The sequence below is a fragment of the Aspergillus neoniger genome (assembly GCF_003184625.1).
Source record: "Aspergillus neoniger CBS 115656 unplaced genomic scaffold BO87scaffold_9, whole genome shotgun sequence".
NCBI lineage: Eukaryota > Fungi > Ascomycota > Eurotiomycetes > Eurotiales > Aspergillaceae > Aspergillus > Aspergillus neoniger.
This window is the reverse complement of record NW_020291137.1, coordinates 407,266-424,104: the sequence shown is the minus strand read 5'-3', so window position 1 is coordinate 424,104 and position 16,839 is coordinate 407,266. Positions and strand designations below refer to the sequence as shown.

Sequence of the window (16,839 nt, the reverse complement as noted above, 5' to 3'; positions counted from 1 at the left end):
CATAGATGGGGTAAGCACGGTATTTTGGTAGATGGGTGGGAAAGATACCAGCGCTAAGGGAAGGAATTATCACGATAATCAAACATCCACGGAATGCATTACTCATACATAGTCTAGGTGCTCAAACCTATATACTGTGAAACCAGTCTATCAATAATCACGCCCCCATAGGCGGAAGTCCCGTAGGCGGACCATAGAAATCCTTGAGTTCCTCTTCCTCTTCCTCCTCTACAACCCCCTCGATATTCTCCACATCCGATTCCTCGTCCACCGTCTTACTCCGAGACTGCAACCTCCCACGCGCAGCTGGCACCGGAGTTCCGGTTTTCTTGCCGCTATCTTCTGTCTCAGGGACCGGCTTGTTATCATCGGGCTCTTCTCGGGGCAGACGGTATGCCAGGAACCCCTCGGGAGCGCGTTCCGCTCGGTCCATGATCTCGTTCATGTATTTGCGGACTTCATCAGGAGGCTTCACGACACGGCCTAGAGGCTCGAGGACTTTGGGGTTGTTGGTGAAGATGCGGAATGTCACGGGTTGGTAGTATTCCTTCAGATTGGAGTCTTTGTCCTTCTCTTTCTCCTTGTTCTCCTTTTCCTTGTCCTTGTCCTTGCTATCGACCTTTTTGTCTTTAGAGTCATCCTTGTCTGTGGAGGGTTTATTAGGAGTTTCGGATGCTTCAGCCTTCTGGTCAGCTTGGGTGCTGCTGGCTGGTGCCTTATCACCATCAGGTTTTTCATTTGATTTCTCCTGCGGCTTGTCTTTTTCTTTGTCGTCTGCTTTCCCCTTATCCTTGTCCGCCTCGCTCGCTTTCTCCTTGTTCTTGTCTGCTTTCTTCGACTTGGACTTGGATGCCTTGCCTTTAGCCCGGGGGTTGGCCATCTCAGTAGCTGATTCTAAGGGAAACGTTGCGTTTGGGTCAACCTTCCTCACGAGTAGGAATGAGGCAAGAACAGTATTTCCTCCAGGGAGCCATTCCAGAATTGTGTACTCAGGAAATAGGTATCGATCACCAGAGCCTGCATGTCCGGATGTGCTGCTTCCATAGGGGGTCAGCGGTGACGTAAATTCAAAGACCACCGACTTGTAGTTCTGTCTCGGAGGGGGCGGTGGCGGAGCTGGGCGATAATATGGCGCTGGCGACCCATACTGCGGAGGCCGAGATTGTATGGCAGGTGGATGGCTCTGATACGGAGGCTGTTGATAGGATGGGTGTGGAGGTCCTGGCCGCGGCGTTGGTTGCTGCTGGGGAGGCGGCATGGGTCGTACAGCAGGGCTTGCCTGCTTTTGCGGATTCGGGGTAGGAGTTGGAGCTGGCGCCACACTAGGACTCGAAACGGGCTGAGACGGGGGCTGACCTGGCGCCGCCACGCCAGGTTCTTGCTTGATTACAACCTGAGGGGCTGGCTTGGGTGCCTGTGGAGTAGGCGTTTGTGGCGGCTGTGGGACGTTCGAGTTCGGAGGAGGGTGGGCAGGGGCGGCAGACGGAGATGGTTTGGGGACTTGCACCTCGACACGCGGCGTGGGCTGTGGTTGCGACTGCCCTTGGGGGGTTTGCTGAGGGGCTTGCTGGGGTTTCTGCTGGGGGGGTTGCTGAACTGGCTGCATGGGAGGCTTTTGTGCAGAGGGGGGTTGTTGCGGAGGTTGCGGAGGTTGCGGCGTTTGCTGGGGCTGGGGGTGTTGTATAGGAGTTTGTGACGGACGCGGGGAAGGATGAGAAGGAGTGGAAGGCTGAACCTGGCGCTGCTGCTGCTGTAGCCGTTGTTGCTGCTGTTCCCTTGCGCGAATTATGGCGTTCAGTTCGTCAATATGAGCCTGGAAAGCGCGGAGTTGCTCTTGAGATGCTTTGCTCGAGGCCACGACGCGCATCAACGCTTTGAGCTCAGGATCGGACGCAGCTCGTGTTGCAAGCATCTGAATGACGGGATCTGGGCTAGGCTTCGCCGGTTGGGCAGTCGGAGGGTGCTGAGAAGGCGATGGTCTTTGCGCAGATTGAGGGCCAGGGGGACGGTGGGGTGGCTGACTTGGGGTCCGAGCAGGATGTGAAGGGGGTGGGTGGTTTCCAGGAGTGTAGTCAGGCTGAGGTGTTCCAGGAGTCGCCGGAGAACCTTGAGATGGATGTTGCCGTGCATGTTGGGGCGGAGCAGGGGAGTGAGGATAGGGGTGGTATTGTTGAAAGTTGTTTGGATGTCCATAATGAACCATCGGGCGCTGAGGGGTGGTGTATTGGATCGGCGGCGGCGCGTTGGGATCTTTGACAGTGTACAGCATCGCGTCGAACAGATGAGGTCCGACAACGATGTTGCAAGCTCCAACCTTTGACATGGTCTCCTTAGGCGGATTCTTCCCTTCAATCTGCTCCCTCTTGGTCTTCTTGGGCTTGGTCCAGTATCTCTCCAAAATGCCGTCGCTTAGCCATTTCTTCTTCGATCGTTCCAGGGAAGCTAACAGAATCGCACTGTTACTGGTCAGCGACCGAAAGCCTTGACATACACAATATGCGCTTCTGCGCGTGTAGTTAGGAGGGCACACATACCTTTCTGCATACGACTGGTACTCTTTATCTGTAAGAGTAGTTGGTTGCGGCGCGGCCGTAGTCGGAAGAGGCTCTCCATCCTTTATCTTTGTAGGCAAAGGGGGTTCGGTAGGTTCCGGTGGTGGCGGAGGAGGGGGAGAAGGGGCGACGACCGGTGTAGACCCCTTCTTCTTTGACTGTTGAGGTTGAGGGGATGGTCGAGACGGAGCTTCGGAGGCTCGTCGCTTCGCCGCGGGTTCGCGACGTTCGCGGGCGGGGAGTTTGCGTTTTTCGGCCATGCTGAGATGTAGAGAATTATTGACGAGCAGTTACACGCCAATCAGGAAGCCAGCTGATTGAAGCAGCGGACATCTCGCAGCCTCCGGGATTGACTGGTATGATGGGAAGGGATGAGAGTTGCGGAGGAGGAGGAAAAAAGGCGGCGGAGAAAGTGAAGTTGGAGGCAGAAGCTGGATCGGGCAGTTCCACCGCCGAGCCTCAGCATCCCCGGTTTAATCCTCCGCATCCTTTGCTTATTCACCGTTCCTGCATCTAGCCAGGTCGCATTGGTGGCATTCAGGTGTGAATATTCTAGAATATATCTGCTGTCTTGATTATATCCTGTTGAGTGGTCGCACCTTCAGGTTTGCTTATCACCATTGGTATACGGAGCACACGGCGGGTTCAAAGTAAGGGCTCCCGAGACATCTCGACTTGCAGTTCGCTTTATTTCTACCTTCATAACGGCTAAACTGTGTACTGTTGAATGTAGGCTAGTAACAGCGATGGTTGAGCTTCAACCCATCTTTAAGAAGGCCTACTGGGCACTGGCAGCCGGTGGAATCTTCTATGCCATATTCGTCTGTGCCATGACGTATCCCGTAGTCCAAAGATTGTACGTTGTTTCGTTGTATGCTCGAATCACTATTCGAGACGATCACACTGGTTAACCTGTTGCCTACTTGTATCAGTGCCCTCTACGTCAATAAAATCAATCCCACTGCGTGGCAGGACGTCAACCTGGTCGAATCATTCGGCTTTCTCAGTATGTTAAACTGTTTCAGTCTACCGGCCAGATCATACTCAAAGGACAAGCTCATTAACTGCATCCAAAGAAACGCAGGTCCAGCCATTTAGCATCGTGACTCCTGATAACGAGACACTCTATGGATGGCATCTCCTGCCCCTGCAGCTGTGCCACGAGCATGAAGAGGAACTAAATGCAAACGAACCCGACGGACCAGCAGACGACTACACCCAAACCACTGCATTCAAGCTCCTCAAAAATGACCCGAATGCCAGGGTAGTAGTCAGCTGTAAGTAAGCACCGTTGCACTCAAAGTACAGCAGCTGATATTCTACACCAGTCCACGGCAACGCCGCCCACCTCGCATCCGCCCAGCGACCCGACATCTATCGACAAGTCCTGGGACTCTCAACACCCCAAAACCCCGTCCATGTCTTTGCCATCGACTACCGCGGGTTCGGCCTCTCAAGCGGCACTCCCACAGAAGAGGGCCTAATTACTGACGGTGTATCCCTGCTAAACTACCTCACCTCCGGCCCACTGAACATCTCCCCGTCACGCATCGTAATCATGGGCCAGAGCCTAGGAACAGCCGTAAGCGCAGCCGTGGCAGAGCGCTTTGCATTCGGCTCCTCAGACCCCACTGCCATCCAGCCAGCAATCAAGGACCCGGAACCCTTCGCCGGCGTTATCCTGCTAGCATCCTTCAGCAACGTGCCAAGTCTGATCGATTCCTACAGTCTAAAGGGAATCACACCTCCAATGCTCTCCTTGCTAACCAACTACCCTCGGGCACACAACTGGGCAAAGAGCCACATCGTCGATCGCTGGGACACCGCCGCTAGAGTCGCACGTCTGTCGGGGGTAAACACCAACATTACGAAAGACGACCCTAACCCCGCTTACGCGAACAAGGGTCTCGACCTCTTCATCATCCATGCAGCAAACGACGTCGAGATCCCCTGGCAGGAGGGCCGGCGGGTCTGGATCGCCGCCACGGGCGAGGACATCCCCGGTGGCCCTGGCAGGATAGTTCACGAACGGAAGGACTCTAACGGACCGAACGAAGTGCAGATCTGGGAAAACCAGTCGACGAAGGACAACGCAGTTGTTAAGCGCGTCAGATGGGAGCGCGTTAGCCATGGCGGTACGTCGATATAGAACCCAACCCAACACATAATACTTGGCATAAAAATTAACAATGAATGACAAGGCCACAACCGCGTCGCAACCTTCTCCGTCGCCGCTCTTTCGGTGATGAGGGCTTTTGAGAAGTGAATCTCATGCCACCACATCTCGCCATCAACCCCACATAGACTATTATTAGATATACAGGCTAAATGCAGACTGGGGCTTCCACAGGGCTTGCAGTCTCAAATTCTGTTAACCAATAGAATCTTTGAACTGAGCGAGATGTAAAAGGAATCGCGAAAATCCACTTATAAGGCAGGCCAATCATGAAAGAGCTTAGGGACGCGTTGACGCGACTGAAGAGGCTGTATTCACTGTCAGTTGTTCTAGAGCTTGTGGCTGCGTTCTATAGAGGTACTGTGAGTCGTTTGCATGTGGGTGTGGGTCTCGTGTTTTGTATGAGGTAGGTATATTGGTGCTTGTTGGCAGTGGTAGTACTAATGGATTATCCGAACTTGAACTATGTTGAACTACGTCCTTTTCACCATCCAGAGATTGCTTTATAGCGCAATATATGCTTAGAATTTGAATATATGAGAGGAGATATAACGACCTTCAGGTCAAATATGTACAGTCTGAAACCGAGATGAGCTGTCTCGGGGATGGACGGCCGGGTACCCTACCAACCCGGGCCCCATGGCACTGACTGAGAATTTTCCGACGCCCACAGGGCGCGTCTAGATTGCTTTATAAATAATACATGGCGCCAAATTATCTAAACATAATGAGAACATCGTCTTCGTAGGGAATACACGCCGAGAAGGGAAGAGGTAGGAGGGAGGATAGAGCGCGGGTGGGGGATTGCAGGTTCAAGAACCCGGAAGGAGACGTAATGGGTATACTTTTGAACTGCATCACTGGTGTAGGGTAGCTTCAGGAGGTGGGTCTACCTCCGCAAAGCTGTTCCAAGCATCAAGCCACAGGGTTGCGACAGGTTTATTTCTTGTGTCTGTCGGCCTGGGCCTTCTGGTACTTGGCGATGAGGTCCTTCCTATAAGTGGATTCTTATTAGTATCGGTTTAATGATTTATGCGGGGATACGGTAACTTACTGGAGGTGGGGAGGCGCCCTCTCGTAGTGGCTGAACTCCATGGTGTATTCACCCTTACCCTGGGTAGCCGCACGCAGGTGGGAACTGATACCGAACATGCCGTTCAGACTGCAGTCCGCATACACGGTGAACTCATCAACACCGACCTCAGAGTCGTTAATAGTAGCATTACGCTTGTTCAAGAGAGCGATAACGTCACCCTGGAACTCAGATGGGGCCGTCACGACAGTCTTCATGATGGGCTCGAGGACAGCAGGGTTACTCTCCTTGAAAGCCTTACGGAAAGCCTGCTGGGTGGCGTTCTTGAAGGCCATTTCAGACGAATCAGTCATGTGGGTAGCACCATCGTTGATGACCATCTTGGTACCAAGGACCTTGTGTCCAATCAGAGGACCCTTGTCACAAGAGAGGTGGAATCCCTTCTCACAAGCGAAGAGGAACTTCTCCGAGATACTTCCACCAACAATCTGTTCCTCGAACACGTTCTCGCCAAGGCTGCCTGTCGGCTCCATCCAACCAACGACACGGGCGTAGTCACCAGGACCACCAGATTGCTTCTTCAGCAGGTGGTCGAACTCGACACGCTCGCCAAGGGTCTCACGGTAGGCAACCTGAGGCGGGCCAGTCTCACAGTCGACGCGGTATTCACGGCGCATACGCTCGAGGTAAATTTCGAGGTGCAGTTCACCCATACCAGAGATAAGAGTTTGTTCACTCTCCGCATCGAAGGTGACACGGAAAGTCGGGTCCTCTCTCTGGAAACGTGCCATGGCCTTGGAGAAGTTGGCACCATCCTTGTTGTTCTTAGGCTTGATGGACAGGGAGATGACGGGTTCGGGAACGAACATGGAGGACATGGTGTAGCCCAGCTGTCCATCAGTGAAGGTGTCACCGGAGGCACACTCGACACCGAAGACAGCACAAATCTCACCAGCCCCGACCTCAGTAACGTCCTCCATCTCGTTAGAGTGCATGCGAACAATACGAGGGATCTTGACCTTCTTATCGTTGCGTGCATTGTAGACGAAAGATCCCTTGCGGAGAGTACCTTGGTACACACGGATATAGGTCAACTGACCGAAGTTGCTCTCTTCTAGCTTAAAAGCAAGACCGACCATGGGCAGAGAGTTGTAGGGGACGAGCTTCACGGAAGCCTCGTTGCGCTTCTTGTCAAGAGCAAGGTTCTGCACTTCGGAGGGGTTGGGAAGGTAGTCGATGACACCATCCAGCATGGGCTGCACGGACTTGTTCGCTAGTGCAGATCCCATGAAGACAGGGGTGAACTTCAGGTTGATGGTTGCCCGACGGATGGCCTGTCTCATCTGGTCCTCGGTAGGCGTTTCCTCCATGAGGAAGATTTCGGCAATTTCGTCATCAACGTCGGCGAGGGTCTCGATAAGCATCTGCCTTCTTTCCTCCGCCACAGCCTTAACCTTCTCGGGGATCTCATCGGTCTCGAAAAGCTCCTCACCACTGGGTCCACGGTTGTAAATCGCCTTCATGCGAAGCAGATCGACAACGCCCTCGAACTCGTCCTCAGCACCAATGGGCACCTGAACAGCGGCAGCGGGGATCTTAAGCTTCTTGTTGATCTGGTCAACAGCCTTGAAGGGGTTGGCACCCATACGGTCCATCTTGTTGACGAAGGAAATTCTAGGAACGTTGTAACGTCTCATCTGGCGGTCAACGGTGATGGTTTGGGATTGGACACCGGAGACAGCACACAGAATCATGACAGCACCATCCAGAACGCGCAGCGCTCTCTCGACTTCGATGGTGAAGTCAATGTGACCCGGAGTATCAATTAAGTTGAGGTGGTACTTCTGGTCCTTGCCCTCGGCGTCCTTCTTGACCCAGTCACAGAAAGTTGCGGCGGACTGGATGGTGATACCCTTCTCACGCTCCAGGTCCATGGAGTCCATCTTCGCACCAACGGCATCACGACCACGGACCTCGTGAATAGCCTTGATACGTCCAGTGTAGAAAAGGACACGCTCAGTACATGTGGTCTTACCACTGTCGATGTGTGCCTAGAATGACCATTAGATGTGAATATTCCAAGCAACTCTTATCTACAAAATCCTTACAGCAATACCAATGTTCCGAACACGGGACAGACGTGCTGCTTCGACGGGGTCAAGGTTTTCGATAATGGCCTCTTGCGACAGGGTGTCGGGGTTGGCAGCGGCAGCCTCAAGCCTATGTTTATTTGAAAACAGCGATCAGTAATTGGTCAAATTAAAGCGCTTCTATTTGAACAAAGGCAGCAATTAAGATAGACAGGAAGTAGTAGATGCTTACACAGCAGCAGCAGTAGCAGAAGCGTTCCTCCTCTGCTGGAAGTGTTTGCTCAGGGTAGACTGATAAGCCGGAGCCAAAGTAGGTGAACGGAGAGCAGCCGTCGAAGCGCATCGCCGAGTCAAGAAGTTCTGGGACTGAAGACGGAGAGAAGATCTGGTCAATCCGGAAACAGCGCGGCATGGCAGCCGCGCAAGAGTAGGAGTCCTCATGATGATCTCCGTGCACACCGAATCTCAATCAAACGTTGGCGCTCTTTGAGTCCCCAAGCGTCTCGATCTTTTCTGCGGCTCCGAAAAAAAGTTCGGGGAAGCCAGGCACGCAGTCACGTGAGCTATACTAGGATTGATTGGCCTCCGCTTTCCCCGGGTGCCATTGCAGCCAATGATCTTTGGCTTGATTCTCATCATAGTCAATTTGAGGAGTCTAGAGGGATGTTGTATTGGAAGGTGCTGCATTTGTACGTCCTTCCCGATAAGCTATATCTATCACCCGGAAAGTGCACCGAAGGCGTGTGTCTCTTCCGGCTTCGGACCCATCAAGATTGGTGAAGCCGTGCTCTAGACCTTCAGGTACAGAGACGGCACAATTGTGTAATTGAAATACTGTCGGTGCGGAAATATTTCATATCGGTACATTGTGGCAGAACAACTCACCGCTTTGCTCTCCGCCACCATCACTTGATCATCAATCATAGATGCAATCATTTACTATTTCCAGCAATCTCTATAGAAACTGTACCGCATTGATACTTCTTAGCTACCCAGTCGGTGCCCGGTGGAGCATTTTATATAATTCCCGTCCAAATGCGACCGTCTCTGAGACTTCTGGCTTCCGTATCCCGCAGCCAGCCCTCGAAGCTCAGGAAGCCAACCGTTAGCCTTGATCATGTGTGTAACCATCGCAACTTATGTCGTTCATGCGCTGATATGACCCGAAGTTCATCCAAAGGCAACGAGTCATTTCTCTATGGCGTGAGATTGTGCGAGCGCTCAATAGTTAGTTCCCATCTACACTATTTCCAACAATCATGCACCATGCTGATAGAATCGCAGAAATACCCAGCTCGTCCACCAAGGATGAACTGCACAGATATGCTCGTGGGGAGTTTGAGCGTAATAGAAATGTGACAGATTTGGTATGGCTTCCTTGCCTTTACAGTATAGCACCAGACTGACGAGTACGGATAGCAACATATACGATATCTTATCTCGGTAAGTTCCCCGATTGTTCTTTCATGGACAAGCAGCCTAACTATACATAGACCGGGAAGTCCGAGTTTGACATGATGAGGCGATATATTGACGAGCAGGTTGTCGGCTAGTGGGGGGAGATCTGACCAGGATCAAGCACTAATTAAGATACAGGCTAAGGTCCAGAGAAATGAGATCAAGGGTTAAGAGATGGAGAGTGATATTCTGACAAAAATTAAATGCATATATGTACAATATCATAGATACCCAAACCAACATGAGAATCAAGTAAGAAACTCAACAACACTTCCATTTGCCGACCTTACTGCCTCGACAACAACTCCTTCACGGCACTTAGTACCCCAATCGACTTCTGTTCGGAGGGCTCAATAGCAGAGCGAGCAGCATCCTGCTCGGGGAATGACTTTTTAGCATTTGCGGCCTCGTTTGCCGCGGCCTCAATAGCCGCATGACGCTCCCGCCAGCCTCTGTCTTCCTTATCACGGATCTCCAACTCACGTAGCCAAGCGTCCCGCTTTTCCTGGCTCTTGCGTGCCTCCACCATCTGCTCGAACTCCCTCCGTTGCTTCCGCTCGCTACCATAGTACATTCCTCCGGCGACCACGGCGATAAGGGTGAAGAACTGGGCGTAGATACGAGCACGGAACATCTTATTCATCTCGACGGAGTCGCCGGCCTTCATCGACCGGTAGGCCCGGTACAGTGCGTAGGAAGTGGCGGCACATCCTAGGTTCAAGCAAGTTAGCTAAGCTTGGTTGAAGAAATGTGGCGTCTGAGCTTCAATGGTATGCCTACCTAGCGGGATCAGAGGCTCTTCCTTGAGACGTCTGCGGAACTTTTGGAGCGAAGTCTCCTCTTGGAACTGACTGCACAAACAAATATGTTAGAACTAGCTGAGCAACCAGTCTATGATCTGTATTCGAAAGGAGGCAAGTACGTACGGATGTTCTTCAAAAGACGACGGGAGAGGCTCGCTCATCTTGCTATAATAATTAATGTGACCTGTTATCAAGTGTGGCGATCGGCGAAGGGGCACGGAGAGGCTGAGGCCGCAGAAGCTGGAAGTTAATCAAATCTGCAAATCATTAGCCAACAAATTTTAAAAATGAGGAGGCAGCCAAAGCTGCACATAAATGCCGACCTTGATTGAAAAGTAGCGCCCTGTTCGGAGAGAAAAGTAAATGCGTTGCGCGTGCACCCGGGCAACATGACGTCGGAAGGAACAAGCATACGGAGGAGATAATTTTCGTATTATTGAATACGGTATGTTACGCAGAGACACTGTAAGACCTTGTACCTTCCTTTACTTTTCCATCAGGCCATACTTCGGACAGATGACCGGTTGTGCTATGCCTCGAGTCTTCTACACTGCATACCAGGTGCTTTTTCTTGACAAGAATAGCTTCATAGAGCCGAAACTTAGAGTCGCAGATCCTCCAGATATGGAGATGATAATGTAGCTTCGTGAGATGCCTGATCTTGGACATAGTATTACCAAGTCAAGTTATTACCGATGATCTTGAATAAATGAAGTCAAAGCACCGTGACCGCTTTCAATGGCGGATCATGTGAATTATTTCTTCTTTTGCCTATTCCTTGATTAGGCAAAGTTTTGGGAAAAGCGCACCCGGAGTTTTATTAACCTTGACAGATGGTTCATCAAGCTTGTGAGACTCAAAGCCTGTCATAGGATAACATCTGAGCTCATTGGCTGGGAAGAAGCATGTACGTAAAGACTTCCCTGTGTTTTCTGGTGGTGGTGCATGGATTCCTTCAGGCCCACTTCAACCATGAATAGCATTACGGGGTAAGTATATGAAGACCGCATTGTCTGAGAAAATATTGAGTAGGCAGTTTGTTGCCGCTTCCGCGGAATACTCACGGGGTAATAATGCGAGAATACTACCTCAATATCGTACTGTGATCCTGCAATGCCCAAATATGCTCCTGGCATCTTTACATGTCTTTTCTTATTCCTCAACATAAGCCATTTTTCAACTATTCCCGGCCTGCAGCTTAGGGCTGGAATTGAGGGTTGATGACATAAAACTTTTCCGCTCCGATCACGGAATTCCCCACGGAATACGCCCTGTGACTCGGATCTAGTGCCACCGCCGGACTTTTCGTTTGGTTGACTCAAGAGGATTTCCGCCGGACTCTGGCCTTTGTCTTTGTTCTTATCACATTCAATTCTCTCACATATACCCACAAAGACGCCATAATGCCGGGCGAAGTCACTGAGAACGGCGTTCCGTACCCCGTTTCAACCAAGTTGGACAATCTGACCCTGAACGAGCGTTCTGCTGCTCCGTCTCCCACTTCGGACAAGGTGGATGGCCAGGAGCGATCAACAGTCGACTATGGCATTCCTGACGCCTTCCTGCTTCCCAATGGAACACCAGACGTGAGTCTACACTGGGTTTTCAAGTCCTCTATCTAATTACTCATGCGATTCTTGTGTTTAGTATCTTCGATTGATCCTGACGTCCCGTGTCTACGACATTATCGAGGAGACCCCGCTTCACCATGCGGTCAACATCAGCAATCGCTTGGAGTGCCGCGTGCTCCTGAAGAGAGAGGATCTTCTGCCCGTGTTCAGTTTCAAGCTCCGTGGGGCCTACAACAAGATGGCGCACTTGACCCACGAACAACGGTGGAAGGGAGTCATTGCGTGTTCAGCAGGTGGGTGGCGTCGGTGTGAACTAGTCATGGTGACACTCATCGACTGACATTTCGAAAAGGAAACCATGCGCAGGGCGTTGCTTACTCCGCTCGGAAATTGAAGATCCCCGCGACTATTGTTATGCCATCGGGCACCCCCGCTATCAAGCATCTGAATGTCGCCCGCCTGGGTGGTAGCGTGGTCCTGCACGGAGACGATTTCGACGCAGCTAAGCAAGAAGCATACCGGTTGCAGGAGCAACACGGACTGACCATGATCCCCCCCTTCGATGACCCCTACGTGATCGCTGGACAAGGTACCATTGGCATGGAGATCTTGCGCCAGGCCAATCTGCAGAAGCTGGAGGCTGTCTTTTGTGCCGTCGGTGGAGGAGGTCTGATTGCTGGCATTGGTGTCTACCTTAAGCGCATCGCACCGCACGTGAAGATCATTGGCGTTGAGGCCCAGGATGCCAATGCCATGGCACAGTCTCTCGACTCGGGTTCTAGAGTGTTCCTGAAGGACGTGGGACTGTTCGCAGACGGTGCTGCTGTCAAGTCTGTCGGAGAGGAGAACTACCGACTTGCGCGTGAAGTCATCGATGAGGTCGTTCAGGTCACGACCGATGAGACGTGCGCCGCCATCAAGGATGCGTTCGAGGACACACGGTCTATCATTGAACCGGCGGGTGCTCTGGCTCTGGCCGGTCTTAAGAAGTACGCCGTAAACAACCCCAGCCCAGACACGAGCAGGGAGCTGTGCGCTATCGCCTCCGGAGCAAACATGGATTTCGACCGCCTGCGCTTTGTTGCCGAGCGTGCGGCTCTGGGAGAGCGGAAGGAAGCGCTCCTGAGCGTCAGAATCCCCGAGAAGCCGGGCGCTTTTGCGAAGCTCGTTGAGGTTGTTCTTCCTCATGCGGTCACAGCGTTCAGCTACCGTTACGCCTGTGAATCGTCGGCCGATGTTCTGATGGGCATCTCTTTGTCCGCCGCTACTGGCCGGGATGATTTAGCCAAGATTATCAGCCAATTGGTACGAGGCGGCATGGATACGAAGGATCTCAGTGATGACGAGCTGGCGAAGAGGCACTTGCGCTTCCTGGTTGGTGGTCGCAGCGAGGTCGCGGATGAACGGTTGTTCATGTTCGAGTTCCCCGAACGTCCTGGTGCTCTCGCCAAGTTCTTGACGACCCTTCGTCCCAACCAGAACATCTCTCTGTTCCACTACCGTAACTACGGAGGTGATGTTGGCAAGGTGCTTGCGGGTATCCAATGCCCTGAGAACGAGAAGGCAGAGCTGGAGGCTTTCCTCAGCGACCTGGCTTATCCCTTCACTGAACATACCGATTCCCCTACCTACAAGACCTTCTTGCGGTAGAGGACTTCCGGTACTGTATTTGCTTTTCTCTGATCACATTAGAATTCTAGAAAACACAGTGTGGGCCGTTGATGGATTCTGTTTGAAATGTTTAGGCGTTCTATTGGGCATGTGGAAGATAGATCGATCTGTGTACCTAAGTTTGGGGCTTTTCTTCGTATATACTTTAATGAAGCATGATACTCACTCGATAAGATATCTATATCAGCCATAAAAAAGTAAAGATCGTTTGTCTTGCGAGTGGTTTATAGTAAATGCTTCGGGATAGTGGCAGCCAAACATGATTGGTCGGACATCGGATCTCGGCGGTACAGTAACTCCGGCCAGCATTTGCTCCGAAGGGATTCCGAACATTTGATGATGAGAGGTGCCAATATAGCTGTCTCGAGTCTAGATTCCCTCGAGATCCTCCATTCTCTCGCAGACTTTCGGCGGCTATAGAATTATCGTCTATCCGCCAACCGACACCATGCTGTCATTCCGTTCCGTCTTTGGGGCCTCGACCGGTGCCCTCCGTCAAATTCTCCCCTCCTTCTCTCGCCGGTCCGCCGCTCTCGTTTCGCGCCCTTTTTCGCAAATCGCTCGCCTCTCCCTTGGCAATGGCCTTCGCCTTTTACGCTCTGGGAAGCAGACCAACAATGTCGGAGTTGCTAGTGTGGGGTCCACATTGAGACAAGTTGAGCAGGTCCGGGGGATGAAGACCCGCTCATCGGTGAAGCGGTTGTGTGATGGCTGCAAGGTACGCCATGAATTTATTTGAATCAGATTTCTTCTCTACTGTTGGAGAAATTGCATTAGCGTGTGTTTGTGTGTGATCTGTTGGAATGAGGCTAATACAGTGGACCTGCAGCCTGTGCGGAGAAAGAACCGCGTCTACATTATCTGGTAAGACTACACTGATGCGAGCTGCAGAGCTCACTATAGCATGATCGCTGACATATTGTTCTGCAATAGCTCCAAGAACCCGAAGCACAAGCAGCGCCAAGGGAAATAGATGGATGGGAACGATTGCGAGAGCATGAGAGAATGAGCGTACCTTCGAACGAGATTTGCTTGCATTGAACATCAACTGAAGCCGATGGAAGAGCTAGCATTACTTGCATGACCTCTGCCTGACCTTGCGACAGTGGTAAACAAATCGTGGATAGATGTATTGTGGGTATACGGCTACTACTACTGGGTCTCGACATTGGGAAAACCGCGCATTTGCTATGGGATACGACCAACTGGTTGGTTAGGCGCTTTATTGCATTGTCTGTACATTAATTGTGTCTATATATTGGAATCATCTTTCTTCAACTACTTTTTCCTGGGTGAACTGATATCTTGGTGGTTGTTTGGTGGGCAGTCGTATTTCGGATGCGCGGAGCCCTTATGCGTTCCTTTTCCTGGATCCGACGGTTCCATGATCTGCTTCTCTCGTATCCTCGCCTCCTCGACATATGCGGGGTATACCTCTTCATAATCAGATTCGAAGCCATGCTCAAGTCACTGACCGATCGACTCCGCACGGTTTGCATTTCTTTCCGAGGCAGCATGCAAGGGATGCTCCTAGGCTCGTTCATATTCGAATGATGTCGAATATAGCATTCCACTGATCGTTTAATCGCCGACAGACCCCTTTTTACAACCTGCATCAGCATACCTGATGAAGTCAACTCCTTCTATCATAAGCTCTGGAATGTGCGGGCACATTGATGCAGGAATCTGAAGGAATAGTCTGCAAGCAACCTCCTTACTCTTGCACTCTCAGTCCTCGTCATGGCGCGACTCTGTGCAGCAATCGTTTGTCTATGGTCCATCCCAGCAACCACTGCGCTAAGCAGCTCGTACACCTTCTCCGACTCCCTCATCTCCCAGCAAGCCTTGGACGGCGAGAACTTCCTCAAATATGACGGCGTCCGTGGTCCCTACGTGGACCGCATATCATACGGAATCAGTCGGGATCCTCCAGCACAATGCTCTGTTGACCAAGTTATCATGGTCAAACGACACGGTGAACGATATCCCACATCAGGCGAAGGGACTTCCATTGAACAGGCCCTGAAGAAAGCCAACGACTCCATCGCAGGTAACTACAGCAGCGGCGATTTAGCATTCCTAAACAACTGGACCTACTTCGTCCCATCCGACTGCTACGAGGCGGAGACCTCGACGGGGCCCTATTCAGGACTAACAGACGCATACAACCATGGCAAGGCGTACCGCCAACGCTATGGAAACCTCTATAACGAGTCATCCATTCTCCCGTTATTCGCTGCCGACTTCCAACGAGTCATCAGCACAGCGCAGAACTTCGGACAAGGATTTCTTGGGAATGATAGCTACGCGATCAAGGCAGCGCTCAATATTATCTCTGAATCTGACAGCCAGGGCGCAGATAGTTTGACACCAACATGTCATGTACAGGATGATGATGCACAAAGCATCTGCGGCGACATGCCGTACTATCTGCCTCAGTTCGATGTCGCTGCGGACAGACTGAACGCTCAGTATCAGGGTCTCAATCTGAACTGGACTGACGTATACTCACTTATACGTAAATACCTCACCATATCTACACCTATTCAGTCATGCACACACTAACAATGAGCAGTAATGACCGCCTACGAGCTCAACACGCGCTCCTCATCACCGTGGATCGACGTCTTCACCACAGACGAATGGATCAGCTTCGCCCACCTCTGGAACGTCAACTTCTACTACTGTGCAGGGTATGTCTCCCAACAACATCACCCCAATTCCATCATCCAGTACCCAGTACCAAGAAGACTGACACCAACAGCCCCGGCAACAAATACACCCGCGCCCTCGGCGCCCTCTACCTAAACGCAACCCTCACTCTCCTCCAACAAGGCCCCTCATCCTCCGGGCCTCTCTTCTTCAACTTGTACATATACCCCCCATTACCCCCTCCTCAACCCCCTTCCCTCCTACTAACAATAAATCCAAACAGTGCCCACGACAGCAACATAACCCCGATAATAACCGCCCTCGGCATCGCCACGCCCACCACCCCGCTCAACAAAACCCGCATTCCCTTCCCCCCATCCGCCTGGTCCGTCCAAGACATAGTCCCGATGGGCGGGCGTCTCACAATCGAGCGCATGAACTGCACTGATTCTGCCCTCGCGCCGGGCGGGATCTTCGTCCGACTGGTCCTGAACGAGGCGGTTGTGCCGTTGGAGGACTGTCAGAGTGGGCCGGGGTATTCGTGTCCGTTGGACGAGTACGCGGGGTTTGTGGGGGATTTGCCGAGTTATGTGAGTGAGTGTGAGGTTCCGAAAGTTGATAAGCAGGATTTGCAGTTTTGGTGGGCGTGGAATACTTCGACGGCGGATAATTTTAGGATGGGGGGGAGGTGTGGGGGGTTGGCTTAACCACTCTCAGTTCATGTAATGATCACATTTGAGGAAAGGGGTACATGATGGTTATGAGATGTTGAGATGACATGTGTAGAGTGTTATATAGTAGTCTACTATTGGTGTTGTTTTGGTGGGTGAGTG

At 51.8% G+C, this 16,839-nt stretch overlaps 8 protein-coding genes across 8 annotated transcripts; 5 read left to right on the top strand and 3 right to left on the bottom strand.

The window, feature by feature from the left end:
• Positions 1 to 108: 108 nt before the first annotated feature.
• BO87DRAFT_330455 (uncharacterized protein) lies at positions 109 to 2,916 on the bottom strand. Its single transcript, XM_025620295.1, has 2 exons — positions 2,535 to 2,916; positions 109 to 2,456 (listed from the first exon to the last, which is right to left on the bottom strand). The coding sequence occupies exons 1-2, from the start codon at positions 2,810 to 2,812 to the stop codon at positions 158 to 160; spliced, it is 2,577 nt and encodes an 858-aa protein (XP_025481844.1). The 5' UTR covers positions 2,813 to 2,916; the 3' UTR covers positions 109 to 157.
• A 127-nt stretch (positions 2,917 to 3,043) lies between these two features.
• Positions 3,044 to 5,160, top strand: BO87DRAFT_374712 (alpha/beta hydrolase). The gene is made up of 6 exons (XM_025622848.1): positions 3,044 to 3,202; positions 3,286 to 3,408; positions 3,485 to 3,558; positions 3,629 to 3,829; positions 3,881 to 4,687; positions 4,754 to 5,160. Exons 2-6 carry the CDS (start codon positions 3,299 to 3,301, stop codon positions 4,816 to 4,818), a joined length of 1,257 nt encoding a protein of 418 aa, XP_025481843.1. The 5' UTR covers positions 3,044 to 3,202; positions 3,286 to 3,298; the 3' UTR covers positions 4,819 to 5,160.
• A 110-nt stretch (positions 5,161 to 5,270) lies between these two features.
• Positions 5,271 to 8,342, bottom strand: BO87DRAFT_457329 (elongation factor G). The gene is made up of 4 exons (XM_025628792.1): positions 8,084 to 8,342; positions 7,870 to 7,981; positions 5,783 to 7,812; positions 5,271 to 5,722 (listed from the first exon to the last, which is right to left on the bottom strand). The coding sequence occupies exons 1-4, from the start codon at positions 8,290 to 8,292 to the stop codon at positions 5,668 to 5,670; spliced, it is 2,406 nt and encodes an 801-aa protein (XP_025481842.1). The 5' UTR covers positions 8,293 to 8,342; the 3' UTR covers positions 5,271 to 5,667.
• Positions 8,343 to 8,790: 448 nt separating this feature from the next.
• Positions 8,791 to 9,500, top strand: BO87DRAFT_237754 (LYR motif-containing protein 2). Its single transcript, XM_025618816.1, has 5 exons — positions 8,791 to 8,970; positions 9,021 to 9,078; positions 9,136 to 9,218; positions 9,271 to 9,294; positions 9,345 to 9,500. Exons 1-5 carry the CDS (start codon positions 8,887 to 8,889, stop codon positions 9,402 to 9,404), a joined length of 309 nt encoding a protein of 102 aa, XP_025481841.1. The 5' UTR covers positions 8,791 to 8,886; the 3' UTR covers positions 9,405 to 9,500.
• Positions 9,480 to 10,489, bottom strand: rcf1 (respiratory supercomplex assembly factor RCF1). Its single transcript, XM_025621297.1, has 4 exons — positions 10,442 to 10,489; positions 10,236 to 10,377; positions 10,094 to 10,160; positions 9,480 to 10,024 (listed from the first exon to the last, which is right to left on the bottom strand). Exons 2-4 carry the CDS (start codon positions 10,271 to 10,273, stop codon positions 9,596 to 9,598), a joined length of 534 nt encoding a protein of 177 aa, XP_025481840.1. The 5' UTR covers positions 10,274 to 10,377; positions 10,442 to 10,489; the 3' UTR covers positions 9,480 to 9,595.
• A 686-nt stretch (positions 10,490 to 11,175) lies between these two features.
• BO87DRAFT_374709 (threonine dehydratase, biosynthetic) lies at positions 11,176 to 13,523 on the top strand. The gene is made up of 3 exons (XM_025622847.1): positions 11,176 to 11,698; positions 11,760 to 11,976; positions 12,036 to 13,523. The coding sequence occupies exons 1-3, from the start codon at positions 11,516 to 11,518 to the stop codon at positions 13,331 to 13,333; spliced, it is 1,698 nt and encodes a 565-aa protein (XP_025481839.1). The 5' UTR covers positions 11,176 to 11,515; the 3' UTR covers positions 13,334 to 13,523.
• Positions 13,524 to 13,708: 185 nt separating this feature from the next.
• Positions 13,709 to 14,643, top strand: BO87DRAFT_374708 (50S ribosomal protein L36). The gene is made up of 3 exons (XM_025622846.1): positions 13,709 to 14,072; positions 14,184 to 14,218; positions 14,288 to 14,643. The coding sequence occupies exons 1-3, from the start codon at positions 13,803 to 13,805 to the stop codon at positions 14,325 to 14,327; spliced, it is 345 nt and encodes a 114-aa protein (XP_025481838.1). The 5' UTR covers positions 13,709 to 13,802; the 3' UTR covers positions 14,328 to 14,643.
• Positions 14,644 to 15,094: 451 nt separating this feature from the next.
• On the top strand, positions 15,095 to 16,713 carry BO87DRAFT_304254 (histidine phosphatase family protein; the record flags this gene model as incomplete). Its single annotated transcript, XM_025619273.1, has 4 exons — positions 15,095 to 15,872; positions 15,930 to 16,047; positions 16,119 to 16,223; positions 16,290 to 16,713. The coding sequence occupies 4 exons, from the start codon at positions 15,095 to 15,097 to the stop codon at positions 16,711 to 16,713; spliced, it is 1,425 nt and encodes a 474-aa protein (XP_025481837.1).
• Between the last annotated feature and the right edge of the window lie 126 nt (positions 16,714 to 16,839).

What these genes read in the sequence shown, in the direction of transcription:
- BO87DRAFT_330455 (XM_025620295.1), bottom strand. Translation starts at nt 2,812, where the DNA reads ATGGCCGAAAAACGCAAACTCCCCGCCCGCGAACGTCGCGAACCCGCG. An exon ending in TACCAGTCGTATGCAGAAAG is followed by an intron (nt 2,457 to 2,534) that starts GTATGTGTGCCC and finishes GACCAGTAACAG; the next exon opens with TGCGATTCTGTTAGCTTCCC.
- BO87DRAFT_374712 (XM_025622848.1), top strand. Translation starts at nt 3,299, where the DNA reads ATGGTTGAGCTTCAACCCATCTTTAAGAAGGCCTACTGGGCACTGGCA. An exon ending in CGAATCATTCGGCTTTCTCA is followed by an intron (nt 3,559 to 3,628) that starts GTATGTTAAACT and finishes CTGCATCCAAAG; the next exon opens with AAACGCAGGTCCAGCCATTT. An exon ending in GGAGCGCGTTAGCCATGGCG is followed by an intron (nt 4,688 to 4,753) that starts GTACGTCGATAT and finishes ATGAATGACAAG; the next exon opens with GCCACAACCGCGTCGCAACC.
- BO87DRAFT_457329 (XM_025628792.1), bottom strand. Translation starts at nt 8,292, where the DNA reads ATGAGGACTCCTACTCTTGCGCGGCTGCCATGCCGCGCTGTTTCCGGA. An exon ending in TCTGCTACTGCTGCTGCTGT is followed by an intron (nt 7,982 to 8,083) that starts GTAAGCATCTAC and finishes AAATAAACATAG; the next exon opens with GCTTGAGGCTGCCGCTGCCA. An exon ending in TTCGGAACATTGGTATTGCT is followed by an intron (nt 7,813 to 7,869) that starts GTAAGGATTTTG and finishes TGGTCATTCTAG; the next exon opens with GCACACATCGACAGTGGTAA.
- BO87DRAFT_237754 (XM_025618816.1), top strand. Translation starts at nt 8,887, where the DNA reads ATGCGACCGTCTCTGAGACTTCTGGCTTCCGTATCCCGCAGCCAGCCC. An exon ending in CAACCGTTAGCCTTGATCAT is followed by an intron (nt 8,971 to 9,020) that starts GTGTGTAACCAT and finishes TATGACCCGAAG; the next exon opens with TTCATCCAAAGGCAACGAGT. An exon ending in GATTGTGCGAGCGCTCAATA is followed by an intron (nt 9,079 to 9,135) that starts GTTAGTTCCCAT and finishes ATAGAATCGCAG; the next exon opens with AAATACCCAGCTCGTCCACC.
- rcf1 (XM_025621297.1), bottom strand. Translation starts at nt 10,273, where the DNA reads ATGAGCGAGCCTCTCCCGTCGTCTTTTGAAGAACATCC. An exon ending in TCGTCTTTTGAAGAACATCC is followed by an intron (nt 10,161 to 10,235) that starts GTACGTACTTGC and finishes TTGTTTGTGCAG; the next exon opens with TCAGTTCCAAGAGGAGACTT. An exon ending in AGGAAGAGCCTCTGATCCCG is followed by an intron (nt 10,025 to 10,093) that starts CTAGGTAGGCAT and finishes ACTTGCTTGAAC; the next exon opens with CTAGGATGTGCCGCCACTTC.
- BO87DRAFT_374709 (XM_025622847.1), top strand. Translation starts at nt 11,516, where the DNA reads ATGCCGGGCGAAGTCACTGAGAACGGCGTTCCGTACCCCGTTTCAACC. An exon ending in TTCCCAATGGAACACCAGAC is followed by an intron (nt 11,699 to 11,759) that starts GTGAGTCTACAC and finishes TCTTGTGTTTAG; the next exon opens with TATCTTCGATTGATCCTGAC. An exon ending in AGTCATTGCGTGTTCAGCAG is followed by an intron (nt 11,977 to 12,035) that starts GTGGGTGGCGTC and finishes CATTTCGAAAAG; the next exon opens with GAAACCATGCGCAGGGCGTT.
- BO87DRAFT_374708 (XM_025622846.1), top strand. Translation starts at nt 13,803, where the DNA reads ATGCTGTCATTCCGTTCCGTCTTTGGGGCCTCGACCGGTGCCCTCCGT. An exon ending in GGTTGTGTGATGGCTGCAAG is followed by an intron (nt 14,073 to 14,183) that starts GTACGCCATGAA and finishes GTGGACCTGCAG; the next exon opens with CCTGTGCGGAGAAAGAACCG. An exon ending in AACCGCGTCTACATTATCTG is followed by an intron (nt 14,219 to 14,287) that starts GTAAGACTACAC and finishes GTTCTGCAATAG; the next exon opens with CTCCAAGAACCCGAAGCACA.